Here is a 19614-nt window from a genome sequence, read left to right on the forward strand (position 1 = left end):
GTGATTTGAGGACCCCCAAATTTCCACACCCCCTATTTTAAATTTTAAATACAAAAACCACCACTCGATTTTATTAAAAAAAAACCAAATAAAATAAAAGAATTTTTTTTTTAATTACAAGCCCTTTTTTTGGTTGTTTTTGTTTGTTTGCTTTTTTGGGGTTTTTCTTTTTGAGGTTTTTGGTTTTTAGGGGTGGGGGTCTGGGGGGGTTTTTCCTCAGCGCGGCTGCGGCCGTTGCCCCTTCTTCCTCCTCTTGTGCTTCGTGTCCCCCCTGGGGGGACCCCCCTGGCCTTGGGGGGGTCCCTGGAAAAGGCGGGCCAGGAAATCCTGGGGGGTGCTGGGGGAGGGGGTGCTGCCCTTGTGGGGGGGCCTGGGGAGGGAGAGAAAAGGGGTTGGGGCACAGCTGGGCACACCTGGATGTACCTGGGCACTGCCTGGGCACCCCCAGAACATCCCTGGACACACCAGGATACTCCTGACCACCCCCTCCCCAGGACTGACCACTGGTGTCCATCCCCATTACACCCCAGGACATCCCAGGACACCCCTGGGTACCCCCAGGACACCCCAGGACACTCCCAGGACATCCCAGGACACCCCCAGGACACCCCTGGGTACCCCCAGGACACCCCAGGACACCCCCAGGACATCCCTGGGTACCCCCAGGACACCCCAGGACTGACCACCCCAGGACTAACCGCTGGCGGCTGGCCGGTGTGGCTGTCCTGGCACTGCAGGACAGGTGGCAGGGGACACGGTGGCTGTCCGGGGAGATGACCACGCGCTGGCAGCCCGCCCACTCTGGGGACACATGGGGGACACGGTGACCCCAGGGTGACCCGGGGTGGCCACGGTGACCAAGAGTGACCCGGGGTGGCCATGGTGACCCCCCAAAGTGACCCGGGGTGGCTATGGTGACCCCAGGGTGACCCAGGGTGGCCATGGTGACGCCTTGGTCACGGTGACCCCCCAGAGTGACCCTGGGGTAGCCACGGTGACCCCTTGGTCATGGTGACCCCTTGGTCATGGTGACCCCTCCAAATGACCTGGGGTGGTCTCTGGTCATGGTGACCCTGGGACCTGTCACCCCCTGGGTGGGACCTGCCACCCCCTGGGACCTGTCTGTCCCCCCCGGGCGTGTCCGTGCCGGTGTCCCCCACGGGTGTCCCTCACCGGTGACATCGTAGATGTGGCCGTCCATGCAGGCCAGGTAGGTGACCCTGAGGCCGAGCAGGCTGGACTCTGCCCACAGGTCGCCCTCCTCGGCCGCGTGCCACCCCCCGCAGCTGGCACAGTAACGGCCACTGCCGGGGTCCCTGTCCAGCTGGAACCGCCTGCGGGGACATTTGGGGACACGGGGACGTTGGGGAGATTTGGGACGTTGGGGACATTGGGGATATGGAGACATTGGGGATATTGGGAATACTGGGGACGTGGGGACACTGAGACACCTCCAGGGACATGGGGACATTGGGGTCATTGAGGACATTGGGGTCATTGAGGACATTGGGGAATATTGGGGAATATTGGGGAATATTGGGGAGATTTGGGACACTGGGGACATTGGAATACTGGGGACACTGGGGACATTGAGGACATGGGGACATTGAGGACATTGGGGAGACTTGGGACATTGGGGATATGGGGACACTGTGGCATTCTCAGAGACACTGGGGACATGGGGACACCAGGGACACTGGGAAGATTTGGGACACTGGGGACATTTTGGACATTGGGGTCATTGAGGACATGGGGACACTGGGACACCACCAGGGACACTGGGGACATGCGGACATTGGGGACATCGGGACACTGTGACATTCTCAGGGACACTGGGGACACGGAGGACACTGGGGACATGGGGACATTTGTGACACTGGGGACAGTGGGGACATTGAGAATATGGGGACATTGTGACACCCACTGTCCCCACTGTCCCTGCTGTCCCCACAGTGTCCCCGGTGTCCCCACAATGTCCCCACCTGTGGCGCCCCCCGCAGCGGGTGCAGCCCATGGCGTCCCTGAGCTCCTCCTGCAGCCGGGCCAGGAACGCGCCCAGCGCCCGTGCCAGCTCTGATCGTGCCAGCTGCTTCCTGCCGCCCAAAAAACGGGAATTAGAACCCAAAAAATGGGATTGGCACCCTGAAAAACGGGATGGGCATCCCAAAACCCGAGATTTCTACCTCAAAAATAGCATTTACACCCCAAAATTTGGGATTTTCACCCCAAACTCATGCCTGGAACTCCCGCTGCCCCTTGGGGCTGCTCACCCGCTCCCAGCCCGCCCCAAAACCCAGAATTTACAACACAAAATCTGGGATTTACACCCCAAAATATGGGATTTACACCCCAAAACCCGGGATTTACATCCCAAAATTTGTGATTTATACCCCAAAAATGGCATTTACACCCCAAAAATTGGGATTTACACCCCAAAAATTGGGATTTTCGCCCCAAACTCACGCCTGGAACTCGCGCCGCCTCTCGGGGCTGCTCACCCGCTCCCAGCCCGCCCGCAGCACCTTGAACGCCGCCTCCGCCCGGGGGTCGCGGCTCTTGTCGGGGTGCACCTGCCAAGTCACGACCCTCAGCGTCCCCAAATTGTCCCCAAATTGTCCCCAAGATGTCCCCAAAGTGTCCCCGACACCCACCAGCACCGCCAGCCTCCGGTACGCCCTCCTCAGCTCGGTGTCGCTGGCCGTGGGCTCCACGCCGAGCACCCGGAACGGGTCCGGCTTCTCCTCGGCCACCATGGCCACCAAACGTGTCACCTCCTCCTCCTGGTGGCCGCCACCACCTCCGGTGACACCGGCGTGGCTCGCCCGCCGCCGTAGCCACTCGCCCAGCAGCTCCCGGGAGCGGCGGAGCCCCGAGGAGGCGCCGCGGAGGAAGGAGCGGAGCCCCCCGAGGAGGAGGAGGAAGAGCAGCGGCAGGAGAGCCCCGAGGAGGCGGAGGAACAGCGCGACCCCCGCCCGGGCCACCCGTAGGGACACCCGGTGTCCCCTCCCGGTGTCGTCGTGGCGTTGTCGCGGTCGCCGCCGCGCCCCGCGGGTGTCGCCGGTGTCGTCCGGGGGTCCCCGGTGGCGGCAGCCGGGGCCGCACGGGAGGTCCCGGGAGGGGCTCGGGGGAGCGGCCGGGGGGGACCGGCAGCCGCAGCGACCCCCGGGGGTGGGGACACAGCCGGGAGCGGGGACACTGCCGGGGGTGGGGACACCCCGAGGGTTGGGGACATTGGAGGGATTGGGGACACTCCTGGTACTGGGGACACTCCCGGGACCGGGGACACTCCCGGGACCGCGGACGCCACCGGGGCCGGTGACAGGAGGGTCGCGCTCGCCGCTGCCGCCCGCCGTGCCGGCGCCGGTGCCAGTCCCGGAGCCGGTGTCGATGCCGGTGGCAGCGGGGGGGTGGCCACAGCTCCCGTTGCAGGCGGCGCTGGAGCCCCCCCCGGGGACGCCCCCGGCCGCCTCCCGGTACCGGGGCCGCTCCATCGGACCGGCGTTAGGTCACGGCCACCCCTGGGACAGAGCGGGGACAGCGGCGTCAGGGCCCCCGGTACGGCTACGGGACACCGGAACGGATCGGGACCCCCGAACCGAGCCCCAGGAACCACAGAACGGCCCCGGGACCCCCGAAATCCTGTACCGGGGACCCCCCTGACCCCTCCGCGAACGGAACCGGGACCCCCCAAACCGGCCCGGGACCCCCCCAAACCGGCCCGGGAGCCCCGGACGCTCGGAGCGGCTCTCGGAGCTCCGGTACCGGGAGGGTTCGGAGGGGTCCGGGGGAGTTCGAGACTCACCGTGCCGGTACCGGGGGGGTTCGGGACTCACCATTCCGGTACCGGGGGGGTTCCGGGGGGGTCGCTCCGCCACCCCCCCCGGGGTCCCCTCACGGCTGCACTTCCGCTTCCCGCCAGCCGCACGCGCTGCCACGCCCTATTCCAGGGTGGGACAGCACCGCTACTTATTTGCATAGAGTCACGCCCCTTAAAGGGGCAACGCCGCCAGCCCGTCACCGCGGTGGGCCCCAGTGCCCTTCCCAGTGCTCCCAGTTCCCCCTCCTGGTTCTCCCAGTTCGGGGTCTCTCCAAGTGCCCCCAGTTCCCTCTCCCAGTGCTCCCAATTCCCTCAGTTCCCCCTCCCAGTTTGGGGTCTCTCCCAGTTCCCCCTCCCAGTTGTCCCAGTGCCCCCAGTTCCATCGGGCCCCTCTGGGTCTGGTTTTTTTTTTTTATTCCTCCACGTTGGGAAAAACCGAAGCCAAAAAAAGGCAAAAAAAGAGAAAATCGGGGTGGGGGGAGGGGCACAGAGGGAGGGGAGGGGGCACGGCCCCGATTTTTGGGTTTTTACCCCCATTTTTCAATCCCAATAAAAAGAGGGAATCGATTCAGGAAGAAGGAGGCCAAAGGGAAAAAAAAAAAAAAAGAAAATAAAATTAGGGGAAAAATTTGAGGAAAAAAAGGAAAAACAATGGAAAGAAAATTTAAAATAATAAAAAAATTAAAACCCCAATTAAAAAAAAACAAACCAAAAAACCCAACCCCCCCCAAAAAAGGCCAAAAGAAACGAAAAAAAGAAAGCAAAAAACCCCAAAACAAAACAAAACAATCAGTAAAATTAAATAAAAAATAACCAAAACCAAAATAAAAATAAACAAAAATTTAAACTGAAACGAAATAAACTAAAAATGGAAAAATGAAATTAAAAGAAATTAAATAAACAAAATAAAATAATTAAATGAAATTAAATGAAATAAACAAAACAAAGTAAAATAAAACAATGAAATGAAATTTAAATGAACAAAATAAAACAAACAAAATAAACAAAATAATGAAATAAAATTAAAATAAAATAATAAAACGAAATAAAATAAACGAAATAAGCAAAATAAAATAAACAAAATAAAATAATGAAACAAAAATAAAATAAATTAAGCAAAAGAACAAAATGTCATAAACAAAATGAATTAAAATTAAAAAAAATATTCAAAATAAAATTTAAATTAAAATAACAAACGAAATAAAACAAAATAAACCACCCCAAAAAAAACCAACAAAAAAACCCCGAAAAACCTTTACAAAACTAACGAAAAATCCCCAAAAAAGCCCCAAAACCGCGGTTAGGAGCCGAGCTCCAGCGCCCGCAGCTCGGCCTCCAGCGCCCCGCGCCGCGCCAGCTTCTGCAGCTGCTCGGGGCTGGGCCGGGGCCCCGCGCCGCCCTCCAGCCGTCGCCGCAGCTCCTCCACCTGCCGCAGCTTCTTCCGCAGGCTCTTCATGCGCCGCCCGCGCTCCGAGCTCCCGGGGTTATCCCCCGCAATATTCCCGGGGTTGTTTCCCGAAATATCCCCGGGGCTGCTCCCCGAATTCTTCCCGGTATTATCTCCGGAGCTATTCCCGACGTTACACCCCGAATTCATCCCGACGTTATTCCCCGAGTTGCTCCCCGAAATTTTCCCGGAATTATTCCCCGAAATATTCCCGACGTTGCTCCCCGAATTCCTCCCGAAATTATCTCTGGAGCTATTTCCGACGTTACTCCCGACGTGACTCCCCAAAATATTCCCGGAGTTGCTTCCCGAATTAATCCCGGCATTATTCCCCGAATTATTCCTGGAGTTACTCCCCGAATTCTTCCCTAAATTATTCCTGGAATTATCCCCGCAGCTATTCCCGACGTTACTCCCTGAATTAATCCCCGAATTCCTCCCCAAATTCTTCCCCGAATTATTCCCGGAATTATCCCTGGAATTACTCCCGGAATTAACCCCGGGGTTCTCGCCGGGATTCTTGCTGGAATCGGTGGGATTCTTGCTGGAATTCTTGCCGGAATTCCCAGGATTTTCCACGTTTTTCTCCCCTCCCTTCTCCCCCGCTGTCCCTCCTCCTCCTCCTCCCAGCCCGATTTTTTCCAGCGCCTGGCTCAGTCCGTCGCCGCCACCGTTTTCCCGATCTTTTTCCTTTTCCTGCTGCTGTTTCCTTTTCTCTTTGCGTTTCAGGTTCCTCCGGGCGCTTTTGGATAAAGTCGGGGAGGGGTCGCAGCCCTCGGGCCGCCCCCCGGGGGGGTTCCCTCGGCTCGATGGGGAAGGGGCGGCCTCGGGGTTTAAACCCGGGGGCAGTTCGGGTTTGCTCCGGAAGAATTTCACGTATTTGTTCTCGTAGCTGTGGTGCAGGGAGGGGGGAAAAAAGGGTCAGGGGGTTTTGGGGGGCGGGGGGGAGGGCGTGGAGGCGTTTTGGGGGGGTTCTGGAGGGGTTTGGGGGGGGACAGGAGGGGATTTGAGGGGTTTGGGGGGACACAGGATGGGTTTTGGGGGGGGTTCTGGAGGGGTTTGAGGGTGTCCTGGAGGGGTTTAGGGGAGACAGGCTGCGTTTGGGGGGGTCCTGGAGAGGTTTGGGGGGGGTCTGGAGTGGTCCTGGAGGACTTTGGGGGAGACAGGAGGGAATTTGAGGGGACAGGAAGGGTCTGGAGGGGTCCTGGAGAGTTTGGGGGGGTGGTCCAGGAGGGGATTTGAGGGGTTTAGGGGGGACAGGAGGGGTCCTGGAGGGGTTTGGGGGGTCCTGGAGGGGTTTTGGGGGAGTTCTGGAGGGGTTTAGGGGGGTCCTGAGGAGGATTTGAGGGGTCCTGGGGGGGATTTGAGGGCTCTGGGGGACCCAAGGAGGACCCAGAGCCAGGCATGGGTGGGACCTGACCCCTCCCCACACCCCTGGGACCCCCATGACGCCCCCAGGACCCCCTGAGGACCCCCCCAGGACCCTTCTCCACACACCGGGGACCCTCAGGACCCCCCTAGGGACCCTCTGGGACCCCCCTGGGACCCCTCCCCACACCCTGGGGACCCCCATGACCCCTCTGGAGACCCCCCAGGACCCCCCACTCACACGGGCACCTCCTCCTGGGGCACGTAGCCCTCCTTGACCCGGCGCTGCTTCCGCCAGGTCCCGTCCGGGCGCTGCGTGGACGGGATGTACCTGCCTGGGGACACGGGGACACTGTGGGGACAGCCTGGGGACATGGAAACAGGGACATGGGGACAGCCTGGGGACACGGGGACAGGGACACGGGGACAGCTTGGGGACATGAGGACAGCTTGGGGACAGCTTGGGGACACAGGGACATGGGAACAGTTTGGGGACAGGGACAGCTTGGGGACACGGGGACAGCCCTGGGACATGGGGACAGCCTTGGGACAAACCATGGGACATGGGGACAGCTTGGGGACAGCGCAGGGACACCGAGGGTACAGCCTGGGAACAGACCTGGGACATGGGGGCACCACAGGGTCAGCCCCACAAACACCCCAGAGACTTGGGGACACCCTGGGGACACTGTGGGGACACCACAGACACAGGAACACCCTGGGGACACCCTGGGAGACCCTGGGGACACAGGGGGGACACGGGGACATCCTGGGACACTCTGGGACAACCTGGGGACACCCTGGGGACACCCTGGGGACACCTTGGGGACTCCTTGGGGACACCCTGGGGACATGGGGACACCCTGGGGACACCTTGGGGACACCCTGGGGACACCCTGGGGACATCCTGGGGACACCTTGGGGACACCCCTGGACACCAGGAGGACCCTGGGACACCCCCAAGGCCCTGCCAGGACCCCCAGGGGGGCTCGGGGACATTCCCGGGGACCCCCCCCCAGGGCCACCCCCCCAAATCCAAACCCCCCCCTCAGACACCCCAAAACCCTCCCAGAGACCCCAAACCCCTCACGGGGACCCCAAATCCTCACGGGGACCTCCGAGACCCCTCCCCAAATACCCCAGGACCCCTCAAGGGGTCTCGGGACCCCTCCCCACATCCAAAACCCCCCCGCAGACACCCCAAAACCCCTCATGGAGACCCCAAAACCCTCCCCAAATGCCCCAAAACCCCTCACGGACACCCCAAATCCTCACGGGGACCTACAGGACCCCTCCCTAAATACTCCAGAAACCCCCAGACCCCTCAAGGGGGTCCCCGACCCCTCCCCAAATCCAAACCCCCCTCAGACCCAAAACCCCTCATGGGGACCCCAAACCCCTCACGGGGACCCCCAGGACCCCTCCCCAAAAACCCCAGGACCGCCCCAGACCTCTCAAGGGGGTCCCGGGACCCCTCCCCAAATCCAAACCACCCCTCAGAGATCCCAAAACCCCTCAGTGGGACCCCAACCCCCCCCTCAGAGACCCCAAACTCCTTATAGGGACCCCTAACCCCTCACGGACACCCCCAGGACTCCTCCCCAAAATCATCCCCCCACCAATCCCCGCCCCCCCCTAGGCCCTTTACGGGGGTCCCGGGACCCCTCCTCAAATCCAAACCCCCCCTCAGACACCCCAAAACCCCTCACGGAGACCCCAAACTCTCACGGAGACCCCAAATCCTCACGAAGACCCCAAATTCTCACGGAGACCCCAAACCCCTCACGGAAACCCCCAAGACCCCTCCCCAAAATCCTTCCCCCCCTAAACCCCGCCCCCCCCAAGCCCCTCACGGGGGTCCCGCCCGCCCCATCCCCCCCCTTTGTGCCGTTCCCGCCGCCGGGAGCCCCGCGCGGGTTCCGGGGGGAGTCTCGGTGGAGCCGGCGCAGCCCCGGGGGGGGGTCCCGGAGCCCCCCCCGCCCCCCGGGGCCCCCCCGCGCTCACCGGTCGCGTCCGTCACATAGGGCGTCGCCATCTTTGCGCCCCGGAAGTGACGCAACGGCGGCGGCGCGCTGGGGGCGTGGCACCAAAGAAAGGGGCGTGGCCATGCGTGGGTAATGGTAATTAGGGAGCCCTGAGCGGGCAGCTGACTGCAAAAAATCCAAATATCGAAGGATAAATCCCAAACCGGGGCTGCCCCCACCTCATACTTGTGCTGCCCTGACAGTCCCAGGGGAGCCCTACAAACTGACATCAGGTGTCGGATCTCAAAATGTCCCTCAGGCATTTTCAGAGGTTTTCCAGGCATTTTCCAGGCCTTGGTCAGAAGCATTTTAGACCCTGGCAGGCAGCTGGAAACAGCTGTGATCTTGAGTTTGAACCATGGAATGAGTTACCAACTTTGAAGGTGGAACAAGCAGTCACAGAGGGTTAGATGGTATAGCAGAAGTAGTTAAAAATTAGAGGGGAAAATTTTTTAGTATGGTACAGGGGGGTTTTAACACCTGTACAGGGGGGTTTTACTTTGTACAGGGGGGTCAGGAGTTCTAAGATGGAGGAAAGTGGGCCTGATCCTGTTCTTCCTCCTTCTTCTTCCTTACCTCCATGTTCTTGGTGATGCTGGCACTCACAGATTGGTTTAGAGTAGAAGAGCACCTTGTAACATAGATAGTAGGTATTGGGGAAAATCTGTAAACATATAACACGTAATATATCACATAAAAGATAGCAGCAGCCCTGGGCGGGGGGAGAGACGACGGAGACACTGGACAGTGAGGGTGTCAGGAGTGTGTGAGTCTCTGCCTGGGCCGCTGACCAAAGCAGCCGCAGTGGGCGAAGACAATCTTTTAGATAGCTAGCAATAAACTGCTTGAGACCGAGCAACAAGAGGCTGCGGAGTTTTTCTTTGGAAGCAAAGGTTGGAGGAGAGACTTTACCACCACACGAGGTGTATCAAAGTGTGCTACCAACAGGACTATTTTCTCCAGGGGAAAGCTTTCTCTCAATGACCATCAACGCATGGATGTGTTTAAATTGTGTAACAAGATGGATTAAGAAAAGCCAACACCCGTAGCAGATTTCTGTTTGATCTGTGTCTGTGAGAAGTGGGCTGTGTCCTGGAGAGGGAGAGATGCTGTTGGAGAGTGGCAACAGCACCAGGTGTGAACTGTGAGGATGAGGAGGGCTCAGAGCAGCCCCAGGTGTGTACTGTAAGGATGATGAGGGCTCAGAGCAGCCCCAGGTGTGAGCTGTGAGGATGAGGAGGGCTCAGAGCAGCCCCAGGTGTGAGCTGTAAGGATGATGAGGAGGGCTCAGAGCAGCCCCAGGTGTGAGCTGTGAGGATGATGAGGGCTCAGAGCAGCCCCAGGTGTGAGCTGTAAGGATGATGAGGGCTCAGAGCAGCCCCAGGTGTGAGCTGTAAGGATGATGAAGGCTCAGAGCAGCCCCAGGTGTGAGCTGTAAGGATGATGAGGAGGGCTCAGAGCAGCCCCAGGTGTGAGCTGTAAGGATGATGAGGGCTCAGAGCAGCCCCAGGTGTGAGCTGTAAGGATGATGAGGAGGGCTCAGAGCAGCCCCAGGTGTAAGCTGTAAGGATGATGAGGGCTCAGAGCAGCCCCAGGTGTGAGCTGTAAGGATGATGAGGGCTCAGAGCAGCCCCAGGTGTAAGCTGTAAGGATGATGAAGGCTCAGAGCAGCCCCAGGTGTAAGCTGTAAGGATGATGAGGAGGGCTCAGAGCAGCCCCAGGTGTAAGCTGTGAGGATGATGAGAAGGCGGCGGCTCCTACAGGGGCTGATTTAGTTAGGGGGTTTTCCTCACATCACTTTTGCACGGAGCTGCTGGAGAAGAGGAGTTTATGGGGGGCTCCCGGGGCTGTCTCATGGAGGGACGGTGACTGCTTTGGAAAGGATTTGGGGAATCATTTGGATGCGCACTTGGATATGTGGAGCATTGCTCAAAGGAGCTGCCGAGGGACAAACCTTTGTGCCAAGAAGCAGCAGCCAAACAGGTGAGCCGATGTGCCTTTGTAGTGGGGAATTTTCTCCTTTCCCTTTTGAATTTCACCATCCTGAGGTTGAAATGAAGGGGGCTGCCCTGTTGTCCCTCCTTTTAAGGGTTTGGATTGAGGTAAAATTCTCCCTGTTGCCCTCATTTGAGGCAAGCCCCTTTTTTGCTCTTCTGGGGGATGCAATGGAAGGGGAGCCCACATTTCTTTGCCCTCGTTGAAGTGAGAATGTAGTGTTTGTTTTGGTGGGTTTAAGGTAATGTCCTGTAGTTAATTAGTAAGGTTGGGTTTTTTTTATTTGATAATTGCCTTCTTGTTTATTCTGTTATAGAGGTTTTATTCATTTGTTTTGTTTAATTGTAGTGAATATTTTATTGTTACCGGTAATTTGGGAGCTGTTGTTTATGGTTACATTTATCTTTTGGTGATGTGTTTATTTCCAGCTACTATTTGTATTTTGATGGTTTGAGGCATTAGGGGTTTATTGAGTTAGGAATAATTTTTTTTTGCAGTTAATTTAAGTTTATTTATTTGGGTTTTTGTTTTAGTTTGATGTATTTGTTGGTTGCTTTTTATTAGTGGGTTTTTTTTAGGAACTTGTGTATTTATATTGTGGATTTTTTTAGGTAGTTTTTTATTTGGGTACTTATCTTTTTATTGTCTAATGGTTTAGATTTTTTTAGTATCATTTATGACTTTGGTTTTTAAAGTTAACTTAGCACAGTACAGGTTACTCTTGGAGTTAGTGTAGAGGTATGGTTTTCATTTTTAGTAGCTTTCAGGGTCCATTGTGTGGTTTGAAGTTTAGTAAGCTGGTTGGACTTTTTCTAGTGGGTTTTGTGATTTGTTTTCTATATGTGTTTTGGTTCCTGTGGGCTGTTTTTTATTTTTGTTTCATTTTTGTGATGTCTCACTAACAACTGCTAGTGAAAAGAGTGTAGTGTGGGGTTTTTTTTTGCTGGTAGTTGGTTCTGTGGTGGTGTATTTTTAGTTTGTGTTTTTTTGTTTTGGGTTTCTTTTGTTAGAGATTAAAGTTTTTTTTTGGGGGTTAATTTGTAATTATTTTCAAGGTTTTAGGGCAATTGAGTTTTTTGATATGGATGTCCTGTATGATAAGAGTTAATTTATTTGCTTTATGTGGAATTGATGGCAGGGTAGAGGACATTTTTGTATAGAATGTGTATTTTAATCATAATATTAAAATAATACCATGGTAAGAGGGGCTGTGTTTTATTGTTTGTGTTCGAGGTGGTTTGGCATTTTCATATATGTTGTGGTTTTTTTTGATGGCTCATGGAGCCATTCTGACTTTTTTTGATGAAATTGGTGGGAATTTGATGTTTCTTTTGTTATTTTATTTTTAGGAACTGGATTTTTCAGTATGCTTTTTGATTTTGCTTTTTTTTTTTTGTGGTGTAATAGTATTTTAGAAGAACTTGGATGATTTAAAAAAATATTTTTGTTATACTTTTCATCTAATGTTGTTGGATTATTACAGATGATTTGGAGTTTTATTTTTTAAGTTTCATTTGGATGAATCTATGCTAGATGGTAGGACTGTTTTTATTTTTGGGGTAGTTGGTTGTAGGTGTGTTGTATGTTTTTCAAGTGAAGGTAAATTGAGGTTTGTATTTAGTTGTTAGAGGAATGGAGGAAAAATACATTGGTAAGGTTAACAGTAGTGTGTTATTTTGTGGTTTTTGCTTTTAGTTTGTATTGGAGTTTTAATAAGTTTGGTACAGTAGTGTTTAATGGTGGAGTTATTTAAGGTATGATAGTTTATAGTTAATTCTTATTTATTTTAGATTCGTGTATAGGTTAGAGGAGGTTGTTGAAGGGTGAGTGTATTTTGTAGATGACTTGTAGTGTTTCAGTTTATAGAGCATTTTTTAAATGGGAGTTGAAGTATTTTGACTCGTTTGGTGTTGCTGGTGATACATTGCTGAGGTAGTAGGGAGTATTTGTTGGGTTTTTAATAGAAGGTTTATTGTAGATAGTTCTAGACAGTAGTGGGTTGCCGAATTGTTTTACATTTTCTGGCCTTTTAATAGTTATTTAAAATATGTTACAGTTTTTTTGGTTTACTGAAACGCTTGATTTTGAGGAAGTTCCTGTTTAGAATGTATGATTTCTTTTGACCTAAAATAAAAATGAAAAAAAAATAAAAATCATCCGATGTTTGGATTTTTTGAAATCAGCTGCCCGATCAGGGCCACTGGGCCAAGAGAACAAATTTGTGCTGCCCTGACAGTCCCAGGGGAGCCCTACAAACTGACATCAGGAACCTGGACTGGTGAGTTTTCTTTCCCAGGGAAAAGAGCCGATGTTTGCGCTCCGAGTCCTGTGGCCCTGAGCCGGCAGCTGACTGCAAAAAATCCGAACATCGAAGGATAAGTCCCAGACAGGAGCTGCCCCCACCTCATACTTGTGCTGCCCTGAGAGTCCAAAAAGAGCTCTACAAACTGACATCAGGAACCTGGACTGGTGAGTTTTCTTTCCCAGGGAAAAGAGCCGATGTTTGCGCTCCGAGTCCTGTGGCCCTGAGCCGGCAGCTGACAGCAAAAAATCGGAACATCGAAGGATAAGTCCCAGACAGGAGCTGCCCCTACCTCATACTTGTGCTGCCCTGACAGTCCCAGGGGAGCCCTACAAACTGACATCAGGAACCTGGAATGGTGAGGTTTTTTTCCCAGGGAAAAGAGCCGATGTTTGCGCTCCGAGTCCTGTGGCCCTGAGCCAGCAGCTGACCGCAAAAAATCCGAACATCGAAGGATAAGTCCCAGACAGGAGCTGCCCCCACCTCATACTTGTGCTGCTCTGACAGTCCCAGGGGAGCCCTACAAACTGACATCAGGAACCTGGACTGGTGAGTTTTCTTTCCCAGGGAAAAGAGCCGATGTTTGCGCTCCGAGTCCTGTGGCCCTGAGCCTGCAGCTGACTGCAAAAAACCCGAACATCGAAGGATAAGTCCCAGACAGGAGCTGCCCCCACCTCATACTTGTGCTGCCCTGAGAGTCCAAAAAGAGCTCTACAAACTGACATCAGGAACCTGGACTGGTGAGTTTTCTTTCCCAGGGAAAAGAGCCGATGTTTGTGCTCCGAGTCCTGTGGCCCTGAGCGGGCAGCTGAGTGCAAAAAATCCGAACATCGAAGGATAAGTCCCAGACAGGAGCTGCCCCCACCTCATACTTGTGCTGCCCTGACAGTCCCAGGGGAGCCCTACAAACTGACATCAGGAACCTGGACTGGTGAGTTTTCTTTCCCAGGGAAAAGAGCCGATGTTTGCGCTCCGAATCCTGTGGCCCTGAGCCAGCAGCTGACCGCAAAAAATCCGAACATCGAAGGATAAGTCCCAGACAGGAGCTGCCCCCACCTCATACTTGTGCTGCCCTGAGAGTCCAAAAAGAGCTCTACAAACTGACATCAGGAACCTGGACTGGTGAGTTTTCTTTCCCAGGGAAAAGAGCCGATGTTTGCGCTCCGAGTCCTGTGGCCCTGAGCGGGCAGCTGACTGCAAAAAATCCGAACATCGAAGGATAAGTCCCAGACAGGAGCTGCCCCCACCTCATACTTGTGCTGCCCTGACAGTCCCAGGGGAGCCCTACAAACTGACATCAGGAACCTGGACTGGTGAGTTTTCTTTCCCAGGGAAAAGAGCCGATGTTTGCGCTCCGAGTCCTGTGGCCCTGAGCGGGCAGCTGAGTGCAAAAAATCCGAACATCGAAGGATAAGTCCCAGACAGGAGCTGCCCCCACCTCATACTTGTGCTGCCCTGAGAGTCCAAAAAGAGCTCTACAAACTGACATCAGGAACCTGGACTGGTGAGTTTTCTTTCCCAGGGAAAAGAGCCGATGTTTGCGCTCCGAGTCCTGTGGCCCTGAGCGGGCAGCTGACCGCAAAAAATCCGAACATCGAAGGATAAGTCCCAGACAGGATCTGCCCCCACCTCATACTTGTGCTACCCTGACAGTCCCAGGGGAGCCCTACAAACTGACATCAGGAACCTGGACTGGTGAGTTTTCTTTCCCAGGGAAAAGAGCCGATGTTTGCGCTCCGAGTCCTGTGGCCCTGAGCCGGCAGCTGACCGCAAAAAATCCGAACATCGAAGGATAAGTCCCAGACAGGAGCTGCCCCCACCTCATACTTGTGCTGCCCTGAGAGTCCAAAAAGAGCTCTACAAACTGACATCAGGAACCTGGACTGGTGAGTTTTCTTTCCCAGGGAAAAGAGCCGATGTTTGCGCTCCGAGTCCTGTGGCCCTGAGCCGGCAGCTGACTGCAAAAAATCCGAACATCGAAGGATAAGTCCCAGACAGGAGCTGCCCCCACCTCATACTTGTGCTGCCCTGACAGTCCCAGGGGAGCCCTACAAACAGACATCAGGAACCTGGACTGGTGAGTTTTCTTTCCCAGGGAAAAGAGCCGATGTTTGCGCTCCGAATCCTGTGGCCCTGAGCGGGCAGCTGACTGCAAAAAATCCGAACATCGAAGGATAAGTCCCAGACAGGATCTGCCCCCACCTCATACTTGTGCTGCTCTGACAGTCCCAGGGGAGCCCTACAAATTGACATCAGGAACCTGGACTGGTGAGTTTTCTTTCCCAGGGAAAAGAGCCGATGTTTGCGCTCCGAGTCCTGTGGCCCTGAGCCGGCAGCTGAGTGCAAAAAATCGGAACATCGAAGGATAAGTCCCAGACAGGATCTGCCCCCACCTCATACTTGTGCTACCCTGACAGTCCCAGGGGAGCCCTACAAACTGACATCAGGAACCAGGACTGGTGAGTTTTCTTTCCCAGGGAAAAGAGCCGATGTTTGCGCTCCGAGTCCTGTGGCCCTGAGCCGGCAGCTGACTGCAAAAAATCCGAACATCGAAGGATAAGTCCCAGACAGGAGCTGCCCCCACCTCATACTTGTGCTGCCCTGACAGTCCCAGGGGAGCCCTACAAACTGACATCAGGAACCTGGACTGGTGAGTTTTTTTTCCCAGGGAAAACAGCCGATGTTTGCGCTCCGAATCCTGTGGCCCTGAGCCGGCAGCTGAACGCAAAAAATCCGAACATCAAAGGATAAGTCCCAGACAGGAGCTGCCCCCACCTCATACTTGTGCTGCCCTGAGAGTCCAAAAAGAGCTCTACAAACTGAAATCAGGAACCTGGACTGGTGAGTTTTCTTTCCCAGGGAAAAGAGCCGATGTTTGTGCTCCGAGTCCTGTGGCCCTGAGCGGGCAGCTGAGTGCAAAAAATCCGAACATCGAAGGATAAGTCCCAGACAGGAGCTGCCCCCACCTCATACTTGTGCTGCCCTGACAGTCCCAGGGGAGCCCTACAAACTGACATCAGGAACCTGGACTGGTGAGTTTTCTTTCCCAGGGAAAAGAGCCGATGTTTGCGCTCCGAGTCCTGTGGCCCTGAGCCGGCAGCTGAGTGCAAAAAATCCGAACATCGAAGGATAAGTCCCAGACAGGAGCTGCCCCCACCTCATACTTGTGCTGCCCTGAGAGTCCAAAAAGAGCTCTACAAACTGACATCAGGAACCTGGACTGGTGAGTTTTCTTTCCCAGGGAAAAGAGCCGATGTTTGCGCTCCGAGTCCTGTGGCCCTGAGCCGGCAGCTGACCGCAAAAATCCGAACATCGAAGGATAAGTCCCAGACAGGAGCTGCCCCCACCTCATACTTGTGCTGCCCTGAGAGTCCAAAAAGAGCTCTACAAACTGACATCAGGAACCTGGACTGGTGAGTTTTCTTTCCCAGGGAAAAGAGCCGATGTTTGCGCTCCGAGTCCTGTGGCCCTGAGCCGGCAGCTGACTGCAAAAAATCCGAACATCGAAGGATAAGTCCCAGACAGGAGCTGCCCACACCTCATACTTGTGCTGCCCTGACAGTCCCAGGGGAGCCCTACAAACTGACATCAGGAACCTGGACTGGTGAGTTTTCTTTCCCAGGGAAAAGAGCCGATGTTTGCGCTCCGAGTCCTGTGGCCCTGAGCGGGCAGCTGACTGCAAAAAATCCGAACATCGAAGGATAAGTCCCAGAAAGGATCTGCCCCCACCTCATACTTGTGCTGCTCTGACAGTCCCAGGGGAGCCCTACAAATTGACATCAGGAACCTGGACTGGTGAGTTTTCTTTCCCAGGGAAAAGAGCCGATGTTTGCGCTCCGAGTCCTGTGGCCCTGAGCCGGCAGCTGAGTGCAAAAAATCGGAACATCGAAGGATAAGTCCCAGACAGGATCTGCCCCCACCTCATACTTGTGCTACCCTGACAGTCCCAGGGGAGCCCTACAAACTGACATCAGGAACCTGGACTGGTGAGTTTTCTTTCCCAGGGAAAAGAGCCGATGTTTGCGCTCCGAGTCCTGTGGCCCTGAGCGGGCAGCTGACTGCAAAAAATCCGAACATCGAAGGATAAGTCCCAGACAGGAGCTGCCCCCACCTCATACTTGTGCTGCCCTGACAGTCCCAGGGGAGCCCTGCAAACTGACATCAGGAACCTGGACTGGTGAGTTTTTTTTCCCAGGGAAAACAGCCGATGTTTGCGCTCCGAATCCTGTGGCCCTGAGCCGGCAGCTGACCGCAAAAAATCCGAACATCGAAGGATAAGTCCCAGACAGGAGCTGCCCCCACCTCATACTTGTGCTGCCCTGAGAGTCCAAAAAGAGCTCTACAAACTGAAATCAGGAACCTGGACTGGTGAGTTTTCTTTCCCAGGGAAAAGAGCCGATGTTTGTGCTCCGAGTCCTGTGGCCCTGAGCGGGCAGCTGAGTGCAAAAAATCCGAACATCGAAGGATAAGTCCCAGACAGGAGCTGCCCCCACCTCATACTTGTGCTGCCCTGACAGTCCCAGGGGAGCCCTACAAACTGACATCAGGAACCTGGACTGGTGAGTTTTCTTTCCCAGGGAAAAGAGCCGATGTTTGCGCTCCGAGTCCTGTGGCCCTGAGCCGGCAGCTGAGTGCAAAAAATCGGAACATCGAAGGATAAGTCCCAGTCAGGAGCTGCCCCCACCTCATACTTGTGCTGCCCTGAGAGTCCAAAAAGAGCTCTACAAACTGACATCAGGAACCTGGACTGGTGAGTTTTCTTTCCCAGGGAAAAGAGCCGATGTTTGCGCTCCGAGTCCTGTGGCCCTGAGCGGGCAGCTGAGTGCAAAAAATCCGAACATCGAAGGATAAGTCCCAGACAGGAGCTGCCCCCACCTCATACTTGTGCTGCTCTGACAGTCCCAGGGGAGCCCTACAAACTGACATCAGGAACCTGGACTGGTGAGTTTTCTTTCCCAGGGAAAAGAGCCGATGTTTGCGCTCCGAGTCCTGTGGCCCTGAGCCGGCAGCTGACCGCAAAAAATCCGAACATCGAAGGATAAGTCCCAGACAGGATCTGCCCCCACCTCATACTTGTGCTACCCTGACAGTCCCAGGGGAGCCCTACAAACTGACATCAGGAACCTGGACTGGTGAGTTTTCTTTCCCAGGGAAAAGAGCCGATGTTTGCGCTCCGAGTCCTGTGGCCCTGAGCCGGCAGCTGACAGCAAAAAATCGGAACATCGAAGGATAAGTCCCAGACAGGAGCTGCCCCCACCTCATACTTGTGCTGCTCTGACAGACCAAGGGGAGCCCTACAAACTGACATCAGGAACCTGGACTGGTGAGTTTTCTTTCCCAGGGAAAAGAGCCGATGTTTGCGCTCCGAGTCCTGTGGCCCTGAGCCGGCAGCTGACCGCAAAAAATCCGAACATCGAAGGATAAGTCCCAGACAGGAGCTGCCCCCACCTCATACTTGTGCTGCTCTGACAGTCCCAGGGGAGCCCTACAAACTGACATCAGGAACCTGGACTGGTGAGTTTTCTTTCCCAGGGAAAAGAGCCGATGTTTGCGCTCCGAGTCCTGTGGCCCTGAGCCTGCAGCTGACTGCAAAAAACCCGAACATCGAAGGATAAGTCCCAGACAGGAGCTGCCCCCACCTCATACTTGTGCTGCCCTGAGAGTCCAAAAAGAGCTCTACAAACTGACATCAGGAACCTGCACTGGTGAGTTTTCTTTCCCAGGGAAAAGAGCCGATGTTTGCGCTCCGAGTCCTGTGGCCCTGAGCCGGCAGCTGAGTGCAAAAAATCGGAACATCGAAGGATAAGTCCCAGACAGGATCTGCCCCCACCTCATACTTGTGCTGCCCTGACAGTCCCAGGGGAGCCCTACAAACTGACATCAGGAACCTGGACTGGTGAGTTTTCTTTCCCAGGGAAAAGAGCCGATGTTTGCGCTCCGAGTCCTGTGGCCCTGAGCGGGCAGCTGACTGCAAAAGATCCGAACATCGAAGGATAAGTCCCAGACAGGATCTGCCCCCACCTCATACTTGTGCCACCCTGACAGTCCCAGGGGAGCCCTACAAACTGACATCAGGAACCTGGACTGGTGAGTTTTTTTTCCCAGGGAAAAGAGCCGATGTTTGCGCTCCGAGTCCTGTGGCCCTGAGCGGGCAGCTGAGTGCAAAAAATCCGAACATCGAAGGATAAGTCCCAGACAGGAGCTGCCCCCACCTCATACTTGTGCTGCCCTGACAGTCCCAGGGGAGCCCTACAAACTGACATCAGGAACCTGGACTGGTGAGTTTTTTTTCCCAGGGAAAACAGCCGATGTTTGCGCTCCGAATCCTGTGGCCCTGAGCCGGCAGCTGAGTGCAAAAAATCCGAACATCAAAGGATAAGTCCCAGACAGGAGCTGCCCCCACCTCATACTTGTGCTGCCCTGAGAGTCCAAAAAGAGCTCTACAAACTGACATAAGGAACCTGGACTGGTGAGTTTTCTTTCCCAGGGAAAAGAGCCGATGTTTGTGCTCCGAGTCCTGTGGCCCTGAGCGGGCAGCTGAGTGCAAAAAATCCGAACATCGAAGGATAAGTCCCAGACAGGAGCTGCCCCCACCTCATACTTGTGCTGCCCTGACAGTCCCAGGGGAGCCCTACAAACTGACATCAGGAACCTGGACTGG

The 19614-nt window shown here is 54.6% G+C and overlaps 2 protein-coding genes across 8 annotated transcripts; both read right to left on the bottom strand.

Annotated features, from left to right (window-relative positions):
- Positions 1-35: 35 nt before the first annotated feature.
- On the bottom strand, positions 36-3967 carry DNAJC14 (DnaJ heat shock protein family (Hsp40) member C14). 7 transcript variants are annotated; one of them, XM_072919606.1, is made up of 7 exons: positions 3834-3967; positions 2652-3518; positions 2499-2570; positions 1983-2093; positions 1174-1334; positions 699-801; positions 36-370 (listed from the first exon to the last, which is right to left on the bottom strand). In XM_072919606.1, the coding sequence occupies exons 2-7, from the start codon at positions 3489-3491 to the stop codon at positions 74-76; spliced, it is 1584 nt and encodes a 527-aa protein (XP_072775707.1). In that variant the 5' UTR covers positions 3492-3518; positions 3834-3967; the 3' UTR covers positions 36-73. The 7 variants fall into 7 exon arrangements, with proteins under 7 accessions (XP_072775707.1, XP_072775708.1, XP_072775710.1 ...); XM_072919607.1 differs by having other exon boundaries at positions 3803-3919; XM_041711604.2 differs by having other exon boundaries at positions 90-370; positions 2464-2570.
- Positions 3968-4214: 247 nt separating this feature from the next.
- PYM1 (PYM homolog 1, exon junction complex associated factor) lies at positions 4215-8748 on the bottom strand. Its single transcript, XM_041711617.2, has 3 exons — positions 8637-8748; positions 6874-6967; positions 4215-6156 (listed from the first exon to the last, which is right to left on the bottom strand). The coding sequence occupies exons 1-3, from the start codon at positions 8665-8667 to the stop codon at positions 5118-5120; spliced, it is 1164 nt and encodes a 387-aa protein (XP_041567551.2). The 5' UTR covers positions 8668-8748; the 3' UTR covers positions 4215-5117.
- Positions 8749-19614: the final 10866 nt, after the last annotated feature.

Source organism: Taeniopygia guttata, chromosome 29 (genome assembly GCF_048771995.1).
Source record: "Taeniopygia guttata chromosome 29, bTaeGut7.mat, whole genome shotgun sequence".
Taxonomy (NCBI): domain Eukaryota; kingdom Metazoa; phylum Chordata; class Aves; order Passeriformes; family Estrildidae; genus Taeniopygia; species Taeniopygia guttata.